General features: G+C 36.1%; 2 protein-coding genes across 6 annotated transcripts in view; both read left to right on the top strand.

Annotated features, from left to right (window-relative positions):
- LOC129267704 (branched-chain-amino-acid aminotransferase, cytosolic-like) overlaps positions 1-10,457 on the top strand; it is a 31,065-nt gene extending 20,608 nt beyond the window's left edge. Inside the window, exon 9 of the mRNA XM_054905340.2 lies at positions 648-10,457. Coding sequence (XP_054761315.2) covers positions 648-743 — 96 coding nt within the window. The 3' untranslated portion in view covers positions 744-10,457. The remainder of the gene's footprint in view (positions 1-647) is intronic.
- A 1,511-nt stretch (positions 10,458-11,968) lies between these two features.
- Positions 11,969-22,666, top strand: part of LOC129267701 (apoptotic chromatin condensation inducer in the nucleus-like) — a 29,381-nt gene continuing 18,683 nt past the window's right edge. Inside the window, exons 1-3 of one of the 5 annotated variants that reach the window (XM_064104745.1) lie at positions 11,969-12,167; positions 17,996-18,071; positions 21,694-22,201. The gene's annotated coding sequence lies outside the window, so the exon portion shown is untranslated. Of the gene's footprint in view, positions 12,168-17,995; positions 18,072-19,692; positions 22,202-22,666 lie in introns of those variants that run through there. The other 4 variants (XM_064104743.1, XM_064104742.1, XM_064104746.1 and 1 more) reach the window with 4 other exon arrangements.

The following is a 22,666-nucleotide window of genomic DNA, read 5'->3' as shown; positions in this document are numbered from 1 at the left end:
TTAATATTGTCTCTCTCTCTCTTTCTGATCCTTGCCATTCTCTCTTCTGTCTCTGTATTTCTTTCTCTTTAATTCTCCCTATCTGTCTCCGTATTCTTTCCTTTTCTCTTTATCTGTCTTTCTCTTTATATGTCTCTTTCATTTCATGAAGCTTCATCTCTTTCTCATCTTCATTTTCTTTCTCTTTTTCTGTCAGTTTCACTAATATTCTTTCTCTTTATCCTATTCTGACTCTGTCTTTCTCTTTATTTTATATATCTCTCTCTTAATTTCTCTTTATCTGTCTCTCTGTCTTTCGTTGTCTTCTCTTCTTCCGTCTTTGTCTCATTCTTGTTCACTTTCTCTTTTTTCTGTCTCATTCTTTCTCTTTCTTTCTCATTCTCTTTTTTCATTCTGTCTCGTTCGTGTTCTCTTACTCGTTCTTTTTTTTTTCTATTTCTGTCTTGTTCTCTTGCTCTTTCTCGTTCTCATCTCTTTTCCCGTCTCTGTCTCGATCTTGCTCTCTTTCTCATCTGTTTCGGTCTCTTTCTCTTTGTCTATCTCATTTTCTTTCTTCAACCACAAGGAGCTCTTTCCAATATTCCATGCCAAAAAAAAAATCATTACTATCATCATTACCAATATTTCTGGCTTCTTCTTTCTTTCAGTATGGAAGGGTCAGTCATCCGTGGGCCGTGGAGATCGACGAACTCATCGACCTCGAGCTCAGCGACGAGGAAACGATTAGCAGCTCGGCCAACTGAACATTACCTGTCTTCACCCACAGAGTTCATTGACCTGCAAGGTCAAAGGTCAAATTTCATCAAGAGGAGGTCATGCCCTTGCCAGAGATGACCGTTGTATATTAACCGATTTCACCCCTCCTCCAACACCTTGTTATCTAAAGTGCTTCACGTTCAGTCAGTGTGTTCACATGTACGGAAAACTGCTGAAGCATGAAATGCCCCCAGCAGTGAACTCCAGTGGTATTTGTACCACGTATGAACGCTCCTTCGAAGATTGCCTGATGTATCATAATATTGGCTTGGTTGTGCAATCTCATAATATATTCATTTTTATCTTCCCTCCTTGTATTCATGATTCTTATTTGTTTTTATTGGTAACATGGTCGACTCGTCCAGCTTTTTAGCCGGGCTACTCGAACCAGCTGATTTCATTTTTAAGTCATATCTTACTTTCCATTGTGGTTCTGTGATATTTCTCTTATCCATGTTATGTATTTTATGAATCATCTGTTTGTCGGTTGAAATTGGTAATATTGTTTAAAGTTGTGCTGTCAGAGCAATGAAACAGTAATATAAATATTTGTTTGTCCCTGTTCACACTAACCTTTCTATTTAGTACTCTGGTTATCTTCCGTTTAGTCTGTATGCATTATCCAAATCCAAGTAAAGTATATGAGTAATAAATTTGGGTGTGAAAGGAGGGTTGGATTGAAATGGTCATATGGATGCCCCTTTCGCACTGAACTAATTAATTCGTTTCCAGATAGTATTAATGTGGCAGGGGAGGTAGCATATACTGCATGGGTGGTGTATCGTATGCTTACCATTATTTTTAGACCAACTTTTGTATCTTGTGGTTCACGCTTTTAATAGGCTTCATTTTCTCGTCGTATTTGGGGAAAATATTATGGTTAAGTGAATGTCGGCAGAAATAAGGTGAAATGGTTGGATCATCAGGAGGGCGAATGAAGTATTGAAAACTTGTGTGCATTTCCGCAGTGCGAAAGAGGTTGTATTAGTGTCGGAGAAATAGTATTTTGTACATAAAACCTGAAATAGCAATAATGTATTACGTAAAACACCCGGGGGCTGTTTCACAAAGCTGTTCGTAAGTTAAGAGCGACTTTAAGAATGACTGTTGAACCTTTCTTACACGCTAAACCATCACCAATGAACATTTTGGTGTATACCGTTTACCATAAGAAATGATCCCCAGTCGTTGTTAAGTCGCTCTTAACTCAAGAACAACTTTATCTTTATGAAATACCCACCCATGCCCTGTATCATAAAGCATAACAATTGATTGTAGGGCTGAATTTGTTGATTGATCATACACAATTGGGAATGCAATCAATCCTTGAAATCGGCCTTATGATCAAACGCGAAGCTTTATGTTACCGAGCCCTGGGCCCCATCTTACAAAGAGTTCCAATGGATCCGATCAATCGCAAATATGGAAGGCCAGCAGCATCAACATCTAAAATACATGTTTGTTCAAAAAAATTTCTAGATATGAATGTATATCCATAAATTCATTGATTTCTTGACAATTTGGTGTGTTCTCCTTTGTTTACAAAGGACATTTTGCACATTTCCTGTATAAAAAATTATGACACTGATGGATTTCCATGGAGTTACGATTGAATGGATTTGAATGGATCAATCGTAACTCTTTGTAAGACCGTGCCCTGATGTTCTCTTTGTGAAATTCAATGCTTCCTGTTTCTTTTATTTTCATTATGAGTTTTTCATTCATCTTTTATGAAGGCTTTAAAGGGATGGTTAATCCACTCGGGGAGTGTTTCACAAAATCGACCTCTGTTACAAGCTACTCAAATCGGTGCATCTGATTGGCAGAGAGAGACTTGGCAGTGAAAATTTTGTGGAATGCTCCCTTGGTTCTGAAGATGGTCTTGAAAGAAAGAGAATAGTGACGAAAACAGTTCTGCATGAATTATAAATTTTTAAAAATCAAGTGATAACTTGTTAAAGTTAAAAGCAATAAATTTGTCTTCTGCAAACTCTTGTGTCATAATCAATTATATAAGCATCCCTTCAATTTCCTCAAAGCTAGAGGGTTTATTTCTGTTTTTTAATTCTTTCTGAATTTGACTCTGATGCATATTCTGCAGATCTCTGCGTAGAAGAAAAAAATTAATGATCAATGATTAATACTACTTTCTTATCACCATTTTCTCAGAATTTTACTGACCTGCATGTCCAATTCGCCTCTTCTTTTGAAGCATTTTCATTTAAGATGGACTGTCCCTTTAAACCTCTTCATCGTTTTAATCTGTTATTTGCAAGTTGTATTATACATTAATGTTGTACATTTCATTCTCCATTGAACTCACTGTAAAGCCATCGCGCAAATGATTTGTTATGCATGTTGTTTTGTTTTTGCTCTGTTGTTTTTAGCATCTGTAGAAGAAAGGTGCATGAATTATGAATATTCTGAAAAAAGTTAAAAACAATGGTGTTCTTGCCATCTTATGTTTCAAAACAATTTTTATTTAACTGAATATTTTTATTTTCAATTCTAGTCTTTAATTTTTTTTCATATTTTCATGATCTGTTTCAAAGATTAGGAATAATTTTATTTTACGAAAGACGATGAAAACCGTATAAATTATAAGTGTCATTGAAAGAGCTTGAATCCACTTGGTCTACTAGCAGATGGTCTTATTCTCAGATGATCTAACAACATCATGGCTAAACCCACTTGGTCTACTAGCAGATGGTCTTATTCTCAGATCATCTAACAACATCATGGCTAAACCCACTTGGTCTACTAGCAGATGGTCTTATTCTCAGATGATCTAACAACATCATGGCTAAACCTACTTGGTCTACGCGCAGATGGTCTTATTCTCAGATCATCTAACACCACCATGGCTAAGCCCACTTGGTCTACTAGCAGATGGTCTAATTCGCAGATCGTCCAGCACCATCATGGCTAAACCCACTTGGTCTATTAGCAGATGGTCTAATTCTCAGATCATCTAACACCTTCATGGCTAATCCTACTTGGTCTACTAGTAGTTGGTCTAACTCTCAGACCATCTAACGCCATCATGGCTAAACCCACTTGGTCTATTAGCAGATGGTCTAATTACTACTTGGTCTAATTACTACTTGGTCTAACCATCACTTAGTCTAAATGTCATTTAGTATCCTGTCTCCTTTGAAGTCTTTTGTTTTTCTTTATGTGGATGTGTAAACAAAAGTTGTACATGGAAGTGTGGAAGCACATGTTGCTGTTTATGTGAAAATAAAATTCTATATATATATAGGTGCATTTATTTTACATATCACTACTTGCGTTCTGAAATACGGTCTGAGATTGACTTACTAAAGGCGACCGCACACCTTGCTAATATTGAGACTTGGAATATCTTACTGTGTAATGTTCGAAATCTTTGTATGAATACCTTTATTCAAATCTGTGACTATGCTATCATCCTTAGAATAAAAGCAAATTTTTATCTAGTCGTAATGACGTCATAGCAGTCGTACGATTGGCTACAATTTGAAACTAATTTGGCCTTTACTCCAAAATAGAGGCTTACAATCTTACAAAATGGTTATATTAGTATTCTTTCTAGTGATTTTAACCTCAAATAAAATGATATGTTCCATTCACATTTTCAGGAAATGAGCAAAATGCGATTTGTTCCAAAATCGGGTCGCGAACAGTCATAAGGTGTGCGGTGGCCTTAAGGCATATTTTATTTTCAGTTTTTCAAAGGAAAGATATATATATCTACAGAGAATGTGTATGGCATGTATGTGTTTACACATGTATGGCTTGGCCTTGCATGATTTAACATTGAGAAAAACAAGTTTGAAGGTTGCCACCCTGTGCATCATAGTAAGGGTAGCAAACTTCTGAATGGTTCGTTTTTAACACTGAAATCAGCTACACGTATTTATTTAATTGTTCATAAAACGAGAATTAATGTCTCTTGATAAACAATATGAATGATATTCTCTCAGAAAAAGTCAGGAAGGATTAATTTTCTATTTTTGTGACATTGTTCTCATATGATATCATTTTGTGTGCTGTTTTTGCTTTTAAAGCAGATAAGATACTGTATGAATGCCTTGGTATGTGAATTGAACAGATTGAAAAAGGAATTTAACATTAATGATAAAAAGTATGAAATATCCATGTATTTTAAGAACCTGTCATTTGATTGCCCCGTTTACTATAACAACAAGGTAATGCATTGATTCATTGGAAACTGGGCACTGTTTCATAAATTTGTCATCACCGACAAGTTTTCATTCAATGACAGTTGCCATAGTGCAGCGCTCATCAGCCAGTCATAACCGAGGACGTCACTGGTATTGTCAGCGAGTGACTTCGTCATTGATCACAATTTAGTGAAAGTTTCCCCCTTGGTCTAGCTTCTACTGGAAGTCATGTCCATCACATAACAAGGGAAACGATGTTGTCCAGACCACCCAATGGCTTATCATCATGCCATGTCTGATTGATTCTTATTAGAGTCACATGTTCCCCATTGGCCAATCAGGATTGAGCTTTCGATTTTGAAGACTCAATTGTAATTTGTTATTGGGAAGCATATGATTTTTGTAATGAGAATAAAAAAGCCACAACTTCAAGTCGCTCGTAACTCTAGAAATTAATTGCAAGAACTGAATGCATTATTGTAATTGGTTGAAAATCGAGTTGCATGTGACTTTTAGAGTTGCATTTGATTGTAATATTCTACATTAAGCCAATTGCATGAAGTTTTGCAATTGAATGGAACTTATAGGATGATATTCACATCCCAAATGCACTAGGCCTGATCAATTGAAAGGAATCAATCACATCTGTGAGATTAGTCGCATGTCTATATTTAAGATGTATGATCAATCCTTGGATTTCGTGAAATCATCTTTCATGTGTGCTACGCCTGTGCTATGAGAGTATGCAATGCAAGGGCCTAAGATTCATGAAAATTGTATCAATTCATATTTTCTTTTATGAATCATACAAAGACTTGGCAATAATTAATGAGAGGAACATCATCTTTAAAAGATGAAGGAATTTGGTGACATTAATTTGGAAGGACCTTATTCAATGAATTCACAAGATCAAAGCAGCATGGGTCTGCTTATATATAGATACACAAGTTGTAAGGGTACCAGTATATTCATGTATGATTATATGTACTGTATATACCTGTAACTTTTGACATTTTTATAACAATCTGTGAATTAAATTATCAAGAGGAGATTGACTATTCAAATTCGATACATTCAAGTAATTTCTATTTATTCATTTTAATAGTCAGCTTTACAAAATTAACAATGTCTAGTGCATAAATATATGATGAATTTGCTTGTGTTAATATAAGAGGCTACATTTTTCAAACCTTAGTATTCAAGATGATATTCTTTGCTAGTACTATTCCAGCTATTTATGAAATATTTGTTGCTAAAGTTATTGCACAGTGTATTCCAACATTTTCATTTTGTGTGCTGTTTTTTATTTTGTTTTTGTTGTTAAACGGATGGTCCGGGCTGAAAGTATTTATATCTAGATAAATAGAGTAGAATTCACTGAGCAAAATTCCGAAAATTTCATAAAAATCGGATAACAAATAACAAAGTTATTGAATTTTAAAGTTTAGCAATATTTTGTGGAAACAGTCGTCATGAATATTCATTAGGTGGGCTGATGATATGTCACATCTCCACTTGTTCTTTTGTATTTTTTTTTAAATGAAATTAGGTTTATTCAAATTTTTTCCTCCAAGAACTAGAAAAATTGGATTGGCAACTGATTTAGTGCATTAGATATTTATTGCTGCAACTTATTTCATTATAAGGGAGACATATTATTCACACAAGTATGAAATAATGAAAAAAGTATTATTTTATGTAATAACATAAGAAAACGGAAAGTGGAGATGTGACATCATCAGCCCACCTAATGAATATTAATGATGACTGTTTTCACAAAATATTGCGAAACTTTAAACTTCAATAATTTTATTATTTGTTATCTGATTTTGATGAAATTTTCGGCATATTGCTAAGTGAATTCTACTCTATGTATTAAGATATAAATATTTTTAGCCCGGACCATCCCTTTAAGGCAGAAAGAAACATTTTTTCACACCACAAATGTTCATAGAGCTCATGATTTAATCGTTCAAGAACTAACTTGAAATTCAACGATTTCCTTCTTACCATCGTGGGCTCAAGAAGAAAAATAGGCTATATATACCTACAATTTAGTTTTTTTATGTGGGAGTGAGATTATAATCAATGCTGTATTCTCGTTTGTGATTTTATATGTATGTTTTTAAAACTCCTATGTTTTTTATCTCTACCACCCCCCCCCCCCCCCCTCCGAGAAATTTCATGTACAGGGTGTATGTGATTTATTATGGCATTGGCAAAATATTCGCAAATTTGTGGGGTGATTCACAAATATTTGAGTCCGACTTAAAGCCATGCTCAATCACAATGTGCACACGATATTCGACGCATGATCTCATTTGATGATTATGGAGTTTGCTGGTCTTCACAGCCCTCAGTGATTTGACCAATGCGATATTGTGTTATAAACCGCATGAAACTTTGAATAGTGTGATTTTTAGTCATTCTGAAATCTTTGTGAAACACCCCTCCTGGGCACTGTATAAGCCAGTTCGTAGTTCCTTTCTGCGCATGATCAAAAGATTCTACGCATGATCAAAGGAAGGTCATTTGTACTAAAGTGACATGGTGGTTTAAAATCTAATGAGATAAGCACCAACTTTGATGTTTTGATTATTCATTTATTCTTTTGAATTGTGGTTTTCATTTACATCCACAAAAAACAACGCGTCAACGAACGACTGGTTTTCACAGTTTGCCATGTACATTGTGCAACATGCTATGATATGCATTCAAAGTAGGAATGCAACAAATACCTTCATAAAGTGTTCATTGGTGTGCTATGCTAGTCACCTGGTCTATTCAATTTCTTCATCCTGCTATGTAAGGCAAGCTTACGTAATATTTTGCTTTGAAATCTGCCTATCATAATGAAAGAAATGAAAGGTAATTTGACCGAAAATTGTCCATGAGTAACTACGAACTGGTCTATTATGAAGCTTGTCAGGACTAACAAAGAGTTGCAATTTTCTGACTATTGCCATAGAAAACGATGCTTCGTAGTCAATAAAAAAAAATCAATTACTTTACTGAAATTATCAGAACTTACAATTTGGTAAGTGCTGATGACTTCATGAGACAGTGACATGTGCTAAAAAGAAAGAAAAAATACATATGATAAGTGCTTTTAGTGTAAATATGTTATTTTGCAGGCAGCTAGAAATTGTGTTCAAGATATTTTTATGTGTGTATTTCATTTTATAGCAGCTTAAGCACTTCTATATATGAAAAGGGGGAGATTTTATGTAAGTTATTTGCATCAGTGTAAGTTTTATGTTGAATTATGTTTGTTTGTTAAATTAAGAAGCAAATTTGAAAATATGATGATTAATAACCGTGATCCACAATATCTTTGACATGACACTTGAAACTTCAGAGAATATAATCTGATGTAATTATATGTACAAGGCCTTCCCTGTAGCTGAAAGGGGGGAGGGGGTGTTCACAAGTGAAGCATCGTATCAGTGGTTTGCACTAAGTGATACATGTTATAAGCTGCTGAAATCCTTGCTTCCAATTGGCTAATAGTAGATTTGTTTGTAAATTTGCCAATAAGACCCTCTTTATGAAACACTTCAGTATTCTTGCATGCACCGTGCTCGCAACCTGAGGGGCGTTTCATGAAAGGACTTGTCGGACGTTTTATCCGACAAGTCCCATTTTATCCGACAGTTACTATAGTAACAGTACCTCTCAGCCAATCAACATCAGAGAAAGATGTCAGATCTGACAACTTGTCGGATGAAAATGTTGATGAAACACTCCCCAGAGCTATATTTTAAATGTCTCCAAACGTAAATCTCAGCAAAGAGAGCCGAGAATGAAAGGAGTATATTATGGTAAGAACAACTAATACAATTAACCTGTTGCCTACTGAATTCTAAACTTCCCATAGACTTTGTACAAAGAGCACTAGATCCCAGTAGACAAACGGTTTACAAATTATACAAGTAACTTGTTTAAGACCGATAAACAAGTTACAAGAACTACAGAAATCCCTCTTTTAGGAGAAATTCAAATAAAGAAGGGGTATATGACACATTTTAAGCATAATCTGCTTTAAAAAAATGATTTGACTTTGGCAAATATTCAACTGACATGGTGGGAGGTACATGTAGACCTGTGCAAGTTTGACTGTATTGGTAAATATTAAAATCTTGTGGATTTCACTGGTATACTGGGGTTAATTTCACAATTCATTATTAATGAAACCCCTCTGAAAACTAAAAAATGCTGTCAAGTTTTTTTTTTTGTCCTGCTGGTATACATATGCACTTATAGTCCTCCAAAATGTTGTGCCATCATTTTACATAGTGGGTATGGATTTATGTGTAATTCTGTCATCTAAATTAATTATTTTTCAAAAACGTTTTCTTAATGAATAAAATACCTTATTGTCTTTAATTTGTTTTTTTTAAATGGAGCATCATTTGTAAGCCTAGAAGTTTCATTTCACATTTTTGTGCATTTTATGTTTTGAGGGAATTTGTTCTGACATTACCGTTTCCTTCTTCATTTTAAAAGATGTTGTTGCATGTGTCTGAATTACATTTGTAGATATTTCTCCTTTTTGTGGATGTATTAGGCTTGCAGAAAAGGCAGAAAATGGGGATAAACATTGAAGATGATTTTTAAAAAGGTAGTTTGATGAAATAAATGCTTATGAGTGAAAATCTGAATGAAAAGGGGTGTATATTCTCTTTAAGATAAGTGATATATTATTTTAATGTTTATGGCGGTAAAGAAAGGAAATGTTTTCCTCCAAGATTATTATGGTGGTAAGTTTTATTCTGCTCCAGATCTGGGTCCCGTAACACAAAGGTCAGCGATTAATCGTACGCTTGATTTTCACCATTGATTGTACATTGTAGTCAATGCAATCGTAGATAAATGTTCTACGATCATTGCTAAAGCTGTGTGTTATGGTCCCCTGTAGAGGGTTGGTTAAAATGATTTTTGTTTTTCTCGAAAGTTTACTAAAAGAAGTCAAAGTTAGTTGTGTGCCCAGTGCTGTATCATATGGAACTATTGCAAAAAGAAGAAATGTATAAAATGTCCCAAATCCTTCGCATTATGCCATGTATATCAAATAAATTCTCATGCCTTTCATTTGCTCTGTCTGAGGTAATGCTGACATCACAACAGAATTATATATATACTAGCCACTGGCCAGGAAACATCTTGTCTTGTCACATGTATAAGAAAATCCTATATTTGCTTTATAGTGAACATTGTCACAGGCCTAGCCTAACATAGCAGCAAAGTATAACTAAATAAGGAAGAATGGTTGATTAATCATTTACTATAGGTGTTTTATATGACTAAAACAAGTGATAATATATTTTCTTATAATATATTACACTGTTTTGTTGGAAATGGTCTTTGGATATATGGTCTACTTGCAATAATTGGTTTAAGGTATATGATTCTTATTGTACGCTCACACTTGATGTTTCACATGCATTCACTGTTCCCTGTATATATTAAACATACATTTGCACTGCTGTCAAATTTTTTGAGATGTGAAAAATAAAGAATATATATTTAATGGTATGTTTGCTGAAATTTCTAGTGCATTCTTGAAGTGATATGACAAGTCCACCCCAACAAAAAGTTGATTTGAATAAAAAGAGAAGAATCTAATGAGCATAGCACTGAAAATTTCATCAAAATCAGATGTTAAATAAAAAAGTTATGACATTTAAAGTTTTGCTTAATTTGGCAAAACAGTGATATGCACATCCTGGTTGGTATGCAAATGAGGAGACTAATGACGTCATCCACTCTCTATTTATTTTGTATTTTATTATATGAAATATAAAATAGTCTAATTTCTCCTCATTGTCAAGTGAAACAATGATTAATTCCTCCCTGAACGTGTGGAATTAGCATTGTTTAATACTATATGGTTCAGTCAAGTTGGTCCTTATTGTCAAATATTTTTTTTTTAATGAAATATTTTATAATTCAAACAATAAAAAACTAAAGTAATAGTGAGTGAAGGACATCATCGACTGTCTAGTTTGCATGTCCCTGAATAAAATATTGTGTGTATCACTGTTTTCTGAAGATTTAGCTAAAGTTTAAAATGTCATAACTTTCTTATTTTACATCCGATTTTGATGAAATTTTCAGCATTATGCTAGTTTAATAATTTTTCTCTATTCAAATCAACATTTTTCTGAGATGGACTTGACCTTTAAGGTAATAGTTTGAAATGGAGATAGAGAGATGCACAGGGAGTGAGAGTATAAAGGGAGGGGAGAGAGGGGGGGGCAGAGGGAGGAATAGGGGAGGGGATGGGCAACGTACTGGTTGTAATTTGTTGTTGGAAAATATGGAGAAAGAGAAGGATTAAAGCCCGAGAGACAAGGGAAATATTGATTCAAGATATCAACAAACCATTTCTAAAAATGCAATTAAGATATGTATAATGGAAACTTGCTAACGTTTAGCTTATTCACAAGATGAATAGAATTTTATTGAACATATTTTAGCATTTTTATTTATTGATTTCTAGTTCAGCAAAAAAAAGACAGTGCGACAAAAGCAACAATATCAAAAATAAAATGAGGGATAGGAAATACAGAATTAGATAACTCGATGGATAATTCAAAGCATATAACTATTTCATCAAAAAGTTCTTGTTATGAAAAAACGTTTTTGTAATAATATTCATATTTGACACGAGCATATAGAAATAAATTAATAATTCTTAGTTTAATGAGGAATCAAGGAGCCCAGAGATTTCTTACATATATAACAGACCCAAATTTCAGAAGAATGTGCATTTTTTTTCAGCATCATAATTTTTACCAAGAGGAAACAAAATAGAGGAATGTTTAAAGTTAAAAAATTTCTGCAAAATAGAGCGGAGGTCTGCGTCAGGTGAGGGTTTATAGAAAAAAAAATTGTTTGTAAAACATAAACTACATCATGTACGTAAATAATAGTAAAATTTCCAATTAAAATTTCAATGACTAAATCTGAAGTTTAATTCACAATATCCTTAAGACTTAAGAGCAAAAAAGAATAGAAACGGAATTTTAAAGCGTTATCCGCTAGAAACGATCACGAGCGAAACTGTGAAGGCGAAGATATTATTGGACTCGGAACTGGGCCTAGCCTTGGGACGACTTTTAAAGTGCATTATTTGTCTACGTCAATTCGACGTAGGCCTACTGCATAGAGTTCCTGTTTGAAAGCGGCCAAAAACAGCATTGAATTCATTCACAATGGCGCTACAACATATCCATTTTAGAGGTAAGATATTTAAGCATATTTTAATGTTCAAGATTAATGAATAAATTCACTGAAACAGAGACTGATAAAAAATTAAAAGTGACATTGTCGAGAGACTGAGACCTGAGTCATGTCACTTGAGTGGCGAGTGCGCGTGCTGCGAGTGCGAAAGGAGAGAAGAAAGAGGGTCGGTGACGTGAATCATAATAAAGACAGTGAATTCGAGTTTGAGAGAGGGTCAGACTCAGTCGACAGTCTGTGTTAATGAAGTGAGATGAGTTGAGATTGAGATCTTGAGTTTAGTTGAGAGACTAGCTGATTCTGTGTGCAAGATGGAACTTGGCAATCAGTCAACATGACAATTGACATGGTCAATTATATGACTTTATGTCGAACATTTCCGAGGCGAGGAGCATGATCATGAGGAGAAAATGGGGGAGTCAGAGACGCCGTTCTCACTAACGTTACCTTCCTAAAACTAACGTTAGTTTACTGAAAACTAGATTAGTGCCGGAAACTAGTTTGTGTTTACAAATGAGAACGGTCGAAGCGATCTTCCTTATCGGTTCATAAAACCACCTCGCGCTCGCGATGTAGTTTTCAACTTCAAGATCGCTTTGCCGCGTTAAACTGATTTTAGCATAAGTGAGCATGGTGAGGACACAACCGTTCTACGGGAAGCGTTTCTTGCACATTTTGAGCGCGTTATTCTACACGCTAATGTGTGTAGAATGCCTACGATCCGGTTTCGAATTTCGCGCGAAACGTGTCACCCCACTGAGAGTGTTCCCATAGCAACAAATCGCTTTACGTGATGTGATTTTGAAAACCACTTTCGGGTGATCAAATGAAAATGCTAGCAAAGTGATCTTCCAAACTGGTTTCCTGAACCGGTTTCCAGGAAACTAACTTTTAGAAAGCATAATGAGAATGGGGTAATGTTGTAAATCGGATAAAAAATCAGATCGAAAATCGGATCTGCAGTTAAGCTTCTAAAATCGAATCGAAAATCGAATCGGCGATGTTTAAAAACAAAGGAATACATCAAAATTTTGTTCGCGGTCGCGCACATCTTTCTGACAAAGTCACAAAGACGAATGCATTGGAATGGAAGTCGCCAACATGCGCGATCGTTTGGAACATGTTTTAAAGGGGTTTTGAGGTGCTATTGCTTTAGAATAAACCGAGTGATTTTTATGAGAAAGATAAACGAAAGACGCATCTTCCGAGCAAAGGCGCAAAGGAAAATAAAATGAAATTAATTCTCAAAGTTCACTCACAGGTTAATGAACGATCGGCGGGACATCTTTTATAACTATTTTTAGGTGCTAGCGATTAAGAATTATTGGAATGATCTCTTGATCTCGTACGACGCATCATCTTTAAGTCGCAAGTGCAATTAAAATGTAGTACAAGACGCAAGCACGCACGATGATTTGAAATGTTATTAAAGTGTTTTTGGTAGCTAGCGTTTTTAAATCAATTTATTACTAATTACTATCTTGAGAAATGAACTTTTGATATCTAGGAAGAAATATAAAAGCATCTCCCGACGAAGTTGCAAAGACAAATAAATTGAGGTTGAGAAGATGTAATAATCATAAACGATGTAAGAGAGTAACTCAATGAGCTCTGTCAGTAGCACGATCTTTAAAAGATCACGGCGGGGTCGCTATCACCACGAGGTTGAAAATAAAATGTATATCATCATAAACGATGTAAGAGAGTAACGCAATGAGCTCCGTCAGGACCACGATCTTTAAAAGTTCATGGCGGGGTCCGCTATCACCACGAGGTTGAAGAGAAGATTTATATCATCATAAACGATGTAAGAGAGTAACGCAATGAGCTCCGTCAGTAGCACGATCTTTAAAAGTTCATGGCGGGGTCCGCTATCACCACAAAAGATGTCTATCATCATAAAGGGGGTAAGAGAGTAGCGCAGTGAGCTCCGTCTTTAATACGACCTTTCAATGTTCACGGCGGCATCCGCTATCACCACGAGGTTGAAAATAGAATGTATATCATCATGAACGATGTAAGAGAGTAACGCAATGAGCTCCGTTTGTAGCACGATCTTTAAAAGTTCATGGCGGCATCCGCTATCACCACGAGGTTGAAAATAAAATGTATATCATCATAAACGATGTAAGACAGTAACGCAATGAGTTCCTTCAATAGTAAGATCTTTAAAAGTTCATGGCGGGGTCCGCTATCACCACGAGGTTGAAAATAAAATGTATATCATCGTGAACGATGTAAGAGAGTAACGCAATAAGCTCCGTCAGTAGCACAATCTTTAAAGGTTTACGGCGGGGTCCGCTATCACCACGAGGTTAAAGAGAATATGTCTATCATCATAAAGGGGGTAAGAGAGTAGCGCAGTGAGCTCCGTCGTTAATACGACCTTTCAAAGTTCACGGCGGCATCCGCTATCACCACGAGGTTAAAGAGAAGATGTCTATCATCATAAACGATGTAAGAGTGACGCAATGAGCTCCGTCAATAGTACAATCTTTAAAACTTCATGGCGGGGTCCGCTATCACCACGAGGTTGAAGAGAAGATTTATATCATCATGAACGATGTAAGAGCGTAGCGCAGTGAGCTCCGTCGTTAATACGACCTTTCAAAGTTCACGGCGGCATCCGCTATCACCACGAGGTTGAAAATATAATGTATATCATCATGAAGGATGTAAGAGAGTAGCGCAGTGAGCTCCGTCGGTAATACGACCTTTCAAAGTTCACGGCGGCATCCGCTATCACCACGAGGTTGAAAATAGAATGTATATCATCATAAACGATGTAAGAGAGTAACGCAATGAGCTCCGTCAGGACCACGATCTTTAAAAGTTCACGGCGGGGTCCGCTATCACCACGAGGTTGAAGAGAATATGTCTATCATCATAAACGATGTAAGAGAGTAACGCAATGAGCTCCGTTAGTAGCACGATCTTTAAAAGTTCATGGCGGGGTCCGCTATCACCACGAGGTTGAAGAGAAGATGTCTATCATCATAAAGGGGGCAAGAGAGTAGCGCAGTGAGCTCCGTCGGTAATACGACCTTTCAAAGTTCACGGCGGCATCCGCTATCACCACGAGGTTGAAAATAGAATGTATATCATCATAAACGATGTAAGAGAGTAACGCAATGAGCTCCGTCAGGACCACGATCTTTAAAAGTTCACGGCGGGGTCCGCTATCACCACGAGGTTGAAGAGAATATGTCTATCATCATAAACGATGTAAGAGAGTAACGCAATGAGCTCCGTTAGTAGCACGATCTTTAAAAGTTCACGGCGGGGTCCGCTATCACCACGAGGTTGAAGAGAAGATGTCTATCATCATAAAGGGGGCAAGAGAGTAGCGCAGTGAGCTCCGTCGGTAATACGACCTTTCAAAGTTTACGGCGGCATCCGCTATCACCACGAGGTTGAAAATAGAATGTATATCATCATAAACGATGTAAGAGAGTAACGCAATGAGCTCCGTCAGGACCACGATCTTTAAAAGTTCACGGCGGGGTCCGCTATCACCACGAGGTTGAAGAGAATATGTCTATCATCATAAACGATGTAAGAGAGTAACGCAATGAGCTCCGTTAGTAGCACGATCTTTTAAAGTTCACGGCGGGGTCCGCTATCACCACGAGGTTGAAGAGAAGATGTCTATCATCATAAAGGGGGCAAGAGAGTAGCGCAGTGAGCTCCGTCGGTAATACGACCTTTCAAAGTTCACGGCGGCATCCGCTATCACCACGAGGTTGAAAAGATGTATATCATCTTAAACGATGTGAGAGAGTAGCGCATGTGTTCTCCGTCAGTAATACAACCTTTAAAAATTTCACGGCGGCATCCGCTGTCAGTATCACCATGAGTTGGAAGAGAAGATATCTATCCTCTTAAACATCGGAATAGATAATACCGCGTCTTTCTCCCTGAATAATGCGACCTCTAAATAGCTAACTTAGCACCTCAAAAACCATCTTGAAATATGTTCTGAACGATCACGCACTGTTACTAGATCTACGCCGATTTTTTATTTTCGATTTTTTCCTTCAAGGGGCATTATCGAAGATCGGCAAGTGATCGCCGATTGTGGTGAAATCGAATGGAATCGGTTGCCGTTTTCAAAATCGGTTACAAGCTTAGAATGGGGTCCAATAGATTTGACATGGCGGCAAACATAACATATTTCACAAGCTAGCACAGTCAATCACCACAACACACTCCAAACACATTAGGCCTACTTTACAGACATTATCACCACTCCCGATTTGAACTCCAAAATCCCCTTTCCTTTAAAAAGTCGAATATTTCCATTAAAAATGCAGAATCTGCTTCTTATTTTCAGAGCACGCATTGGCTTAGCTGCTCAAGATTAAGAAGTGGGGTTGCTGAAAATGCGCTAAAAGTTAAACTAGTACTAGGCCTACAATGTAGTAGTCTAGTGAAGAAATCTTTGGTTTTGATCCGAGTTCGCAAATTTTTCACAAATTTTGGATCATAATTCAGAATGACCTTTTTTTTAAAGTAAAAAACCCCCTGTAAACTCAAGATCTACCGCATTAAATTTGCACAGAAATCAAGTTGACGGCATGCTAGTGGCAGGCCTTCATTTGACACGGGGTCCGAACATAATGCAGGAGTGAATGGCTTCTGCAACTCCCGGGTTGCATATTGCATGCAGTGCGGTGCGGTGCAATTCAGCAGTGCTCGCACGCATTGATTTTTTAACACGTGATGCGCTATGTCAAACGGAGGGCGGGGGCTGTCAGATTGCGGCTGCAAAACGTGATACATTTCAAGATTTAAGAAATATCGAGATAGAAGGTGAAAATGAAGACTGCAATTAAAAAGAGACAAATGTTTTCAACAAACAATGATTCAAATTTCATTTTGTGGAAAGACAATTTAGAACAAAAATTTTGCAGAGAAAATTTTGATTTCTGGGCAAGTTACTGTACATCAAAATGTGTAATTTTATGAATGTAAGGAGGCTCCTCTGGCTCTGCAAGAGCATGACTCCTAGCAAGTGCAGTAGCATGATGACTGAGAATGAGATAGAATACGCATTTGACAAGCAAGCAGCAGGGTAAATATTACACAGCGGCTTGGATTTGGGGCGATTTTGCCCCCGCAATGCTCAAATAGCCTTAGACTCGCTAGAGTTCTGTAAATAGGATCTCTGGAAAATTCCCCAAATAGGATCTCTGAAAAATTATCCATTCATAAAATAATAAAGTTAAGCTTTTTTAAGGTAAATAAAAATAGTTTTGAAACATAAGATGGCAAGAACACCATTGTTTAGGACTCTTTTTCATAATTTTTAGAATTCATGCAGCTTCCTATGCTAAAAAAAACAACAAATACAAAAACAAAATGATACAACATGCATAATAAAAAAAATCCTTTTAGACAGTCGGCTATCCAAGAAATCGTCTCAAGTGTCAATCCCTATATACTGGTCTTCCTTGAAGTGTTTGTATGTACATGTACAGTGTATATGTGCCAAGTGGCTCTGGGAGAAAATGCGTAATTGCTCAGAAATGAGCAAATTAAGCACGAATTCCATCAAATGTCAGGTATTTTTCCTAGCAACTTAATACACAGTCCCACATACCCTTTTCTGTTTAATAAGTGATCATAGGAATTAGCGGATTTGAGCTAAGATATCATGATTCCACAAAGGTAACTTTAAACATGAATGTACCAGATCTAGATATATGATAATATGGTGACAATTAACCTTGATTTAAAAGACTTTCTCATGAAATAATTGTTTGTTGCAACAAATTTCTTTTACCTTTAATGAATATCCAGTTTGTATTTTCACTCATGTGTTACAGATGACTTAAAGCTGTAAATCCCAACGTGAGAAATAGACGGATGTTTCCAGCCATCTCAGCCATGCAGCATCTTAATGTGAGTAGCGAAAAGGTGGAGATTAAGATGGAGGGGATAAGATCCACATCTTCAAATGTTCATCTTGAGAATGGGTGAAGGTCGCTGCGAAGGTCACTCAGAGAATGGATGAAGGTCACCTTCAAGTAGATGGGTGGTGCTCAATGCTCAGTATGGTCGGGCCACAGGAGGAAGTCAAAGTTTCATTCTCATCCACGAGCTGCTTCTGAAATTGTTTATTCTTTTTTTTTTTCCTGCCTCTTTCTTTCCCCCTCTCTCTCTGTTGCTCTGTGGTCATAAATTTTTTTTTTTTTTTCATACTGTTAATTCTCCAGCCCATTCCTTTAAGCATGAACTAACCCTCTCTTCTTTCTCTATTTCTCTTTCTGCCTCTCTTTCCTTGCGTATCTCTGTCTCCCTCCTTCTCAATCACTCTCACTCCCAGTCTCCCCTCCCATATTTGAATCTTTTGATTATTCCACTGGAAAAAAATATTACACAGGGCTTGGGGCGATTTCACCTCCAAAATGCTCAAAAAAGCCATAAAAATAAAAAAGTCCCTGGGATTCCCAGTTCACCGCAATACTAGAGATTATTCAATATTGCAGATTTAGGCAATCGATCGTGAAAAGTACCCCCCCCAAAAAAAAAAAAAATAATAATAATAAATAAATAAATAAAAAAATAAATAAATAAAATTTAAGATAAGGTACTTTTTGCCTAGTTCTCCCAGCACCTTTCTTTAGAATCTGGCCCCTTTCTTTATCTATTTTCCTGACAATCATTCTGTCTCTATTTGTTCTCTGCTCGATACCTCATCCCATGAAAGAAAGGAAAACATTTTTACTTGGATATGTTTTCTTACTATAACAAGGTTCTATACAGTCCTATACAAGGATAAACCCTGCTTCACAAGATCTATTCTATTTTTCCCAATGGAATCGAAGAAAGGTGATATTCAATCTCAGGAACAAGGTCCTACACAGTCCTCTGTCAGAAGAAACCTCCTCCACATTTCTGTTCTTGTTTTTTTAATCCTACAAAAAAAAACACCAGGAAAATAATGGATTCAAATCAATCCCATGTATTCATTACTTGGCCAAGACAATTCTCATACTAACATTTGAAATATAAATGAAGTACCTTGAAAATGATGCTATTTGGAAATTATCCTACCAATAACATTGAAATGATGTTAAAATAAACCCAAAATGGAGCATTTATAATATGAATTAAATAATAATCTAACAAGTTTGAATTAATTTCAAATTTACCGTACCAGGATATATTTATAATGGGAGGGGAACCAGTAACCAGTATTGTTTACATTATTGATTGCATGTGTTTTAAGGTAAGTAAAGGGATCTTCAATATTGAAAAGTTGTTGCTTAGATAATTTTAGTTAATGGGACATAAGATAATTTTTAATCTAAGAATGTGGGAAATATATTGGGATAAAATCATAAAACTAAGACATCAATTATGAAGAGAGATTTAGCTCAGATAATTTTAAGTTTGGGAAAAGCAATCCTACAATTTGCATTGGCTAGTGTATTATTATAAAGTTATATAAAATACATCATCCAGACATACTAAGACGTTTATTTCTTGGGGCACCAGAAATTATGGTACTTTTTTTTTTGGGGGGGGGGGGTAAAAATGTTATGATATTAGAAATAATACTTGTAATAATGAGAAATATTTTTTTGAAGTGCAGTTTAAAGAGGGGCATAAAAAAATTCGAAAAAATAATATGGCTTAGGATGGTTCCAAAATTAAGCATAGATCCATTAAATTTACTTTCATTTTTATTGTAATATCATAGAATTATCAATTTAATATGGGAAAATGGGATTTTGTACTTCTCGAATGAGGCAAGTGTGTGTGAGCAATATTGCGTAAAGTCTAAATTTACTTACGATCGTCCGATAATTATCTGAGCCGTTTCTACCATATATATTAAACCAATCAACCCGTTTCAAAAGGTCACATGCTTTTAATAGCAGTTGCATTTTTCGTGGATTCTGCGTTTCTTTGACCTTTAATTGAATAATTTTGCGTAAATTTGTCCGAAAGAACAAGAAAAGCATCATTCGGACCTTGTGCATCCTTTTGAAGAGACAAGAGACTGGAGAGGCACTTCTGCGGATATCGTCCCCAATGTTCACGGCAGATATATATTCCGTGTTGCTTTTTTGTCCGTTAAAAACGAATGCCTCTATTCCCCAATGAAAGGAACAATGACAATCTTTAACTTTATGGAAAGTGTGCAATCTTTTGCAATTTGCCAAGACCTTGGACCGTGCAGCATTTTAATTCATTGACAAGCATCTTCCCTATTGATGTTGGAACTTCATATGGGGTACTTAAACTGATGAGAAACCATAGAAATTATACATCTTATTTATAGACTCATCAGAATGGTGATACCTTGGAGCAGAATGATGCATTGTGGGTCAATCTGCTCAGTCAAGGATATGGGATTGTCTCATTTTTCATCTCCACTCAAATTCTTCATGCTACAAAGAACGGTCACCAATACAAAATTGCTGATCAAATGATATATTGCACAAATCTGTGAGACAACTGAGAGTTCTTGCTGATGGCTATCTATTTCTTTAAACATGTGTAGTACATGAATGTGTGCAGAATAAGGAGCTACATGTATGCTGTATTACGTATATCGCCCATTTTAGCCCTGTAATGCCACATCAATTCATACATGTCATGTCTCAGACCTACAAGCCATCATTCCCACTGAACTCTTGGTCCTGTAGCCACACAGGATGGTACATGTATGTATCTGCACTTCAGAGCATTTTGGAATATGAGGTAACTCTGAATTTGTAACACATACTGTACCTATCAAAGGCTTATCCATCTTATTTTGAATGTGGCCAGCTACATGTACATGTATGGCGACTTGCGTGCAAAATTGATCAGCCTCTGTCCCATATAGACTGATATGTATAAAAATTAACCCCGTTACGACTGGAACTCTTGAGCAATAACTGCCTTGTTGGATTTTACTTCGGATCATGGACACCTACTCCAAAGGAAACATCTGTTCTGTCATCACTGAATCTGGTACAGGCATGTGAAAACCAGATTTTTCGTTTACTTTCGCGATAGTTTTTAATTTCGTATTGCTTTGAATGGCAAATTCACAAAGTTAATGTCCGTGCTCATGTACTGTATGTTTTCGTGAAAGCTCACACTTGCCTTCGAAACAAAGATCTGACCGTGTTGATTAGGGTAATAATTCAGTCGATGTAAAACAGACGGCAGTAAGCGTATTATGTGATTGGTTACAGCAGAAGATGAGGCCTACCGTTGTGCTTAATTCCGGATATGATACGACGGGAGGTACACCTATCATTCGATCTTCCGTAATACAAAATCTTCTTGTTTCAAGAACTGTATCAGTTGTAATGAAGACACTGTTGCATTTCAGTTATGATATTTTCACGTTTAATGTTCGTTCCGTGTGCGTTTATTCATATATTGTCCGTTAATGGGGTACTCGGTGGGAATCGCGTTTCGGGATACTCGGATCCATCATTGCGAATGTTCAGCCGGTGCTTATGTTTCATCGGGCCAATGTGAATGTCACATATATCGGACTTCTGTGCTTATCTGTTAGTCGTAGGACCATATCTTCATTGCCTTGGAACAACACGTCATCATTGAGAGGAACCTCGACCTGGATTCAGTCTGGTCAATGTTGCTAGGAAGATCGGCCAGCTCAGAGTTCAACAAGGTTCCACTTTTATTGGGATATTGGATTTTCAGTGTTCAGTTTTACTGGGCTATGTATGGATGTACTCTTCTTACTGCTTCGTTTCGGACCAGCTTAATCTCAAATCCAGCTGTTTTTATTTATCTTTGATAATCTACCTAGTCAGGGATTCAGCCTGTTCCAGATTTCTCTTATGATCTGCTATATCAGGAATTCAACTTTTCCAAGATTTTGATCAAGAATTTCATCTTTACTATGAAGTTAATTTGTTAAAACTTTTCTGAAGAAGTTGTACTAACTCTAATTTGATCTTGAGGAAATGTTCTATGAAGAAAAGGATGAACACTATAACCTGACTATACTGTGATGGGACTGATACTTTCTTGATGCTTCAGCTTGGAATACAGATAAGGTGAGGATACCATAATATATATTTTTAAGCTCATTAGAATAAAGATAAAGAATAAAGAGTCCATGTAGTCTTTCCCTTTTACATTCTAGTGGTAAATTCTGAATTTCAGTACCAACAAACAGAAAATGAACCCTATTTAAACTAATTTAAAGCTCTTCTAAGTTACAGACATACATGTAATCCAAGTGCCAATTGAAGTTCATATTGAATGAATTATTTGAACAAATGGACACTATTAAAAAACAAGTCAAAATTTGAGATAAAAAGTGAATGTTTATCTATTCATTTTCACTGATCCTGTTACCTCATGTAACATTCATTTAATGGACTTGCAATGAAATAAAAATTTGCAGCCCTCCAGACTTGTTTCTCTGTAACATTCTAACTCAGAGTAGATATTAAAAGCATATGAAATAACTTTAAGTCAACTATTAAATCCTTTTGTGTTTTTTTTTTCAATTTCTT

The sequence above is a fragment of the Lytechinus pictus genome, chromosome 9 (assembly GCF_037042905.1).
Source record: "Lytechinus pictus isolate F3 Inbred chromosome 9, Lp3.0, whole genome shotgun sequence".
In the NCBI taxonomy this organism is placed as follows: Eukaryota; Metazoa; Echinodermata; class Echinoidea; order Temnopleuroida; family Toxopneustidae; genus Lytechinus; species Lytechinus pictus.
This window is presented reverse-complemented; position numbering and strand designations above follow the sequence as displayed.